Here is a 6,457-nt window from a genome sequence, read left to right on the forward strand (position 1 = left end):
TCAGGGCCAGGCAACAAGTGATTTTAATCAAACCCACCTGAAGAATTAGGGAGCTGGACCTCAGTTTCACCTGGATCCCCATCAGTCAGGGCCTCTGGATTGATGGAGCTATACAAACCGCCCTGTACTGCAATACATGCCGCATGTTGTACCTGGGTCCGTGAGGGCAAGCCATCACGCCACAACATCCGCTGTCTGTAGCCCACAGGTGCTAAACATGACTGCCCAACCATAGAACCTGAGCAGCAGCATACATCAACATCACCATAGCTGCCTTTGTGAGCATTTCACAGGTTTTCAAGCAGGCACCTGCCCCCCCCCTTCCAGTCAGTGCCTAACCAGGCCGTGAAATCATTATCCACATTAAATCTCGTCCACTTGACTCCTGTTTGTTTGGGGTCCTCTGCCAGGAGATGGGGTCAGGGCACAAACAGCTGTTGCTGCACACTGAGGTTCGCTGGCTCTCCAGGGGGCGGGTGTTACAGCGGCTGTATAAGCTGCGAGAGGAGGTAAAGTTGTTTTTTGACTGAAAACCAAACAGATCTGGCCAAGCACCCGGATGATACCATGTGGCTTGCCTCTCTCTCCTTCATATTCCATATGTTTATATTTCATACATACGTCTCCAGGTAGGAATGAGTCTCAGTGAGAGTTTGCCTAAAAGGACCTGGATAGTCACACATCTGCACACAACAGTTTAGCAACCAGATTATAGCCAAGGGTTTTAGTAATACATGTGTGCATATATTCATATCCATGGTCTGAAATATGGAGGAGCTAGGGGGAGCTTGGCTACCCTGAAAAAGAAATGCATTAAGGTTTAAAGGATGTTGTCAAAATGAAAGGATCGTGTTAACCCTCTTCTTCCTCCAGGCGGGATGGGGATCCAGGTGAAACTGAGTCCTCAGGTGGGTTTGCATAAAATCACCTGTTGCCTAAGGCTCTACGGGTCAAAGTGTTGCACCTGGCACATAGCATCCCGTGGTCAGGTCACCTAGGGCAGCAGAAAACCCTAGACAGGCTTGCTAGCCGTTTTTACTGGCCAGGGGTGTACCAGGAGGTCGTAGATTATTGTAAATCCTGTCCCACCTGTCAGCTTACTGTTAGGGAATTTTCACCCCTTTTACCAGGACTGTATTAAACCTCAGTATTAAGACACACACAACCAAGAATAAAATCAATAACAGACATTTACTCTGGCCCAGAGGAGTGCAGTAGTTTCAGTTCCCACATACACTGCCCCTTGAGTAAATTGCCTGACCATTTATTCAAGAAAATATCACAGAACAAAGACATGACACTCCCATGGTTGTGTCCTCTCGTGCTGGTTACCCAGAGATAAGAATGTTTACCTAAGACCCTCAAACAACCCTGACCCTCTGGGCCTTACAACAATAAATCAGTCTTAACCTAAACATTTCATGACACCTCTGAATTCCAATCTCCTCTTCTCACAGTTTCATAGTTCCTCTCACAGAACAATGGAAACAGCTTAGTCTTATATTTAACTAACTAACTTATATCAAACTAACACACATATCATGATAATAATTAAAAAGAAACATTTCTTTCACACTTACTTCCCACACAAACAGAGGCACCAAAGCACCCCTAGTGACTCTGCCAATTATTGATGTTCCTTTTACACGGATTGCCATGGATATAGTGGGTCCCCTAGACAAGAGCAGGGCAGGGCACCGTTACATCCTTGTTGTATGTGACTATGCTACCCACTATCCTGAGGCTTTCCCGCTAAGAAACATAAAGTCCAGAAAGGTAGCAAACTGTCTTTTGCAACTGTTTTCCAGGGTGGGAATCCCCAGTGAGATCATAAAAGATCAGGGCACCAACTTCAACTCTGGATTTATGAAGCAGGTGTATGCTCTGTTAGGAATCAGGGGTATAAGAACCACTGCCTCAGTATAGTGACCTAGAGGACTACATTGTACTTTTGACTGTACATATACAGTTTGTATATATCCTTTTGTTTTCATTTATAACAGTCTTTTTGCTTATCATTTTTCACATTGGATTATACACTTGGTGGTGGAGAAATAAATTCACAAAACCAGAGCCTTGTCTACCTGCTGCCTTTTGTGCCTCCACTAAAAGACTGCCGACACGTAACCTTTTGACACAGAACACATCCATCCACACCAGCATGTAAACAAAAATACCACAGGAAATAGGTAGGGGGTGTATGAGTAGCCAGCAGCACTGAGAAATTATGTTAGGTACTAATTGGGGGGTGGAGTGGGCATCTGGTAGGCCATCTAAATGCTTTAGGCAGGCGTATATATAGACACCGGGGGGTCCTTACACGGTATGTTGTCACTCTGCTGCCGGCACCGGTGTGAGGAAGCCATGCTGTGGGTGCGGTCTTGCTGTGAGTAGGTATGTTGACGCGTTTCGTTCTTGATGCTGATTTCACTGCGGTTAGCAATCTAAGGAATGTTTGTTTTAATAGCGTGTGTGTGTGGGAGCAGACGCTGACCCAACCGTGTTTTACCAGTGTTTGCGTGACCATTTCCCTAGACAAGGTACGATGATGTAACGCCCAGCATAACTGTTGTCATACACTGTTTTTAACTGACGGATTGTAACATGTGTATTTGTTTTCCACCAGCACCCGCTGGGTATTGTGGCTGCCGTGGGGTACCTGCTACAAACGCAGTGTTCTTCACTGACTAACGTGAGCGGCAGACGTGTTTAACGGCAATGGGAATTGTTAGTTGCTGTTCTCTACACGTATGATTGTGGTGGTGATTTATTGCTTAACTAGATTTTGGTTTGTTTTTTTCCTCTAGCCTGTTGATTGTAACGAGTGTTGTAAGTGAGTGCAGTTATTGTACATCACAGGCTAGAGTGGTTTCTTTATTCCTTTGTTTTGTCCCCCCTCCCTCTCGTGTAGCCAGCCTCGGTGGTAGTGGAGCCAGGGTAGCATACAGGGCCCTTTTGAGAAGGCAATCTCCCTAGTTCCCCCTCTTGCACTTAATGTGTAGCTTAGACGTGTGACAGGAAGTTGCTGTGAAGCATGAAGTCTAAAGTCCTTAAATCAAGTTTATCAGAGTGACATTTAGTTGCAGTGTGTCTATAGACAGTGATCACGTGTGATTGGGACCCTAACCCTTCTATGTGTGGTTCTCATTGTCTTCTGTGCCGTTAGCTTGGCGATTCCCCCCTGTATTCACTTGTTATTTATTTTACTGTTGACCAACCAAACCAACACTTTTAATACCATGTATTAATAAAGACTATTTTTATACTTTTCTAAAGAACCTGTGTCTGTACGGATTATTGAGACAGAGTTCCCCTTGCTCTGGCCTTAGCACAGACAAATTGAGATCAAGGGGTGGCGTAGTCAGCTGTACACTAGGGGGCGCTACACAAACATAAATGAATTGAAGAAAATCAGGTGCATGACAGAAAATTAGGTACTGTGGATAGTTCATTTCTACCACCTGGTGTTGGATGTGCCACCAGTCAGATTGTAATCCTCAATAAGAAGCATTGCACTGTTGGATTTTAGTGTACTGTACAATTACATCAGCACATATTACTTCACTGAAATGTGAGAATTGGTTCATTTTCAAAATGTTTAATCTCATATAGGAGTTACATCATCAACGCATTTCTTGCAGTCATGAAACAGCACACAGAACCGAAAACAGAATGACACAGCTGACACAAGCAGTACTACAGTTTTTGAAAAGAAAGGGCTAGGAGATCAAAATATGTCTGACAGCGAGAAAAAAGGGAGAAAAAAAACATTACTACTAAAGAAGTCATTTAGCACAGAGAACAGGGGTCATGATAATCAATGGAGACACGTTGTCACCTTCATTAGAGCCCCCGGGGTTTAACAATGGATAGATGATCTCATTGAAGGAGGGACCTCTGAAAGAGTAGATATGATTCCATCTGTCGACATCATAAAAAGAGACCAAACCTGCCTCATAATCCACAAACACCCCCACCCTCTCTGGCTTCTCTTTAAGGGAGAGAACAACATAAGCATCATCTCGTGCCTTGTAGTCATTATATGTCTGACATATTGTCCAGTATCCTTTCTGAGGGCTCAGGGTAACACGTTCCTTCCTGTTAATGGACTCTCTGGCTACTCCTAAACTCCACTCTGTCTTCCCACTGACTTGCACCTCATAGTAGAATCTACCAGAGGAGAAGCCATGTGTTGCTAGCACACTGTAAAAGGTGCCAAACCGGTTTGGGTTGTCAGTGATATTCCGTCGTTTGTTTTTGTAGCGCACTTGTTTCCCATCAGCAGACAGAATGAGTTGAGGGTATGCTGTATCACGATCTAGGGTGACGTTTACTGCAAGCAATGAAATCTGAATGTTATTGGTTTGCAAGGATACTTTGTGTGAAATTAATACTCTTGCTGTAGTGTTTTCATCAGTATAATGTTTTTTCATCAGAAGATTCTGGAAAAGATATCTGGAAAATCCTTGTGAAAAAATGTGAAAACTTTTTATTTTTATTTAATGATGTGTGTGTGTGTGTTTGTAAAATGTATGTGTCTTTTTTTATCATGTGAAATAATAAAAAGGCATACCTGCATACCGCTTGAAGACATTTTCTATGGAAAATAAAAACACGAACATCTGTTAAATTCATCAAACTTGTCAAACAAGGCAAGTTTCATGTTTCTGACTTCTTACACATTGATAAACATTACTTAAGATCTCATCCAACATCCTGCTCTTTCTCTTCACTCACCTAGGTTACAAAGTTGAATTTGTAGTTCATCTCTCTCTGTGTCGAACTTAACACACAGCCCTATGATGACAGTCAACAGGACAACACACAGCAGCACCAAGCACCCCACAGCCAACTTGAAGGGTCCTGAGAGAGATTATTATTATCATTAGTAGTAGTAGTAGTAGTAGTAATAGTAGGGTTTTTGTTCTCTTTTTATAATTACCAGCTTTCTGAACACTTGGAGGGTCCTGAACTGTGTGTCTCCTGTTGACAGCCACATTGGCATACATGTCCCCATCTGTGTCCATTCTAGGTTTATCTTCCTCAAAGACATCTGGACTTTCATAGATGTACCCAGACATCTCTCCCATCCTTTGCGATAAGCTTTGTCTTCTGTCACGACAGCGGTGCACACACACACACACTCTTCTCTCTTCTAAACAAGACGGAAATTGCAGCACAGTGGACGTTATCGGCGCTATCAGAGTGCGAGCAGAGAGGAGAGCATGACTGGCAGTTTACACAGCGTTTACCAAAACAGAAGCTTGACTGCTCTTGCATCACCTCTGTCCTCACCTTTACCCGTGGGAGACCTATAGAGACACAGACACACAAAGACATGCATTCGGTCAACTGCCATTTAGGGGGAACCTGTGCTCCTTAACAAATATAAAACTCTAAAGTGAGAAGATATTTTGTTGTACATGACGACTACTCTGTAAAACAAAGTTAAACGGACATTATAGAAGCATTATAGAAAACATTCCAAAGTTATTTAATAAGGTTGAGAAAATTGTGAGTTTTGCATGTAAGTCTATGCGAGATGGACTAGCTTTCCAGAATTGTGTAGGATAGTGGCTTTCAATGGTCTAATCTTTCTTATGTGACGAAGGCATTTAAGCACACTGAATATGTGAAGTTTGGGCTATGAGGTCAAATGTATTATTGCAGTTGATTGGGTGGAAGGATATAAGAGAGCAGAGAGGTGAGGTTGGTTTTACATTTATTCTAGAGCTAACTTGATTATGTGTTCTCAAGCCGCATTTTTCTCACTGGTTAGATGTACCTAAAGATGTGAAACGAGATGCATCGTGTAAATTAGCGAGCGCATGAACCAATTGTTTCTCCACTCAGTCATAGACTGGACTCAGAAGTGACTATTCTAGTTTCATTTTTCTATGAGACTTAATGCCAACTTGTAATCCAGTTTACTTCACTCAATGTTACATAATTACCCACTTATGGCAGAGGGTTGTTAAAGCAGACTTATATTCACTTTTCTCACATGTTGTTATGTTGCAGCCTAATGCTGAAAAAGTTTACATTCATTGTTTTCTCCTTATCAATCTGCACTCAGCACCCAGTAGCCGTGATTCCATTATCGGGCCAGTGTAAGCTAGGGCTATCCTTTATGAAGATGAAGCTAGAAGTAGTAGTCCAGATAAAAATAGTCGGACCCTGAGTGTACTTGTATTGTAGTGTCCCTTATACTTACATGTTTTCTGTTCAGTTTATTTCTTATGTCTCTCTCTTAAAGGTCTTAACCAGAGCTTTAGTGAGCAGGATCCGGCTACCAAGGAGATTCACCAGCAACCAAGGAGAGTCCAGAAGTCAGATAACTACGGAGCGAAGAGACATGGATGGTCTGATGCTACCTGACCGGATCTACTTGTATCACACTACTATACTGTCTCTCACAGTCACTAGGTGGAGACCCAAGGAAAGGAGGGTCAACTAC

General features: G+C 42.8%; 1 protein-coding gene across 1 annotated transcript; it reads right to left on the reverse strand.

The window, feature by feature from the left end:
• Positions 1-3,582: 3,582 nt before the first annotated feature.
• LOC105904846 (E3 ubiquitin-protein ligase TRIM39-like) lies at positions 3,583-5,177 on the reverse strand. Its single transcript, XM_031585141.1, has 4 exons — positions 4,943-5,177; positions 4,738-4,863; positions 4,574-4,597; positions 3,583-4,333 (listed from the first exon to the last, which is right to left on the reverse strand). Exons 1-4 carry the CDS (start codon positions 5,088-5,090, stop codon positions 3,786-3,788), a joined length of 846 nt encoding a protein of 281 aa, XP_031441001.1. The 5' UTR covers positions 5,091-5,177; the 3' UTR covers positions 3,583-3,785.
• Between the last annotated feature and the right edge of the window lie 1,280 nt (positions 5,178-6,457).

The sequence above is a fragment of the Clupea harengus genome, chromosome 18 (assembly GCF_900700415.2).
Source record: "Clupea harengus chromosome 18, Ch_v2.0.2, whole genome shotgun sequence".
Lineage (NCBI taxonomy): Eukaryota > Metazoa > Chordata > Actinopteri > Clupeiformes > Clupeidae > Clupea > Clupea harengus.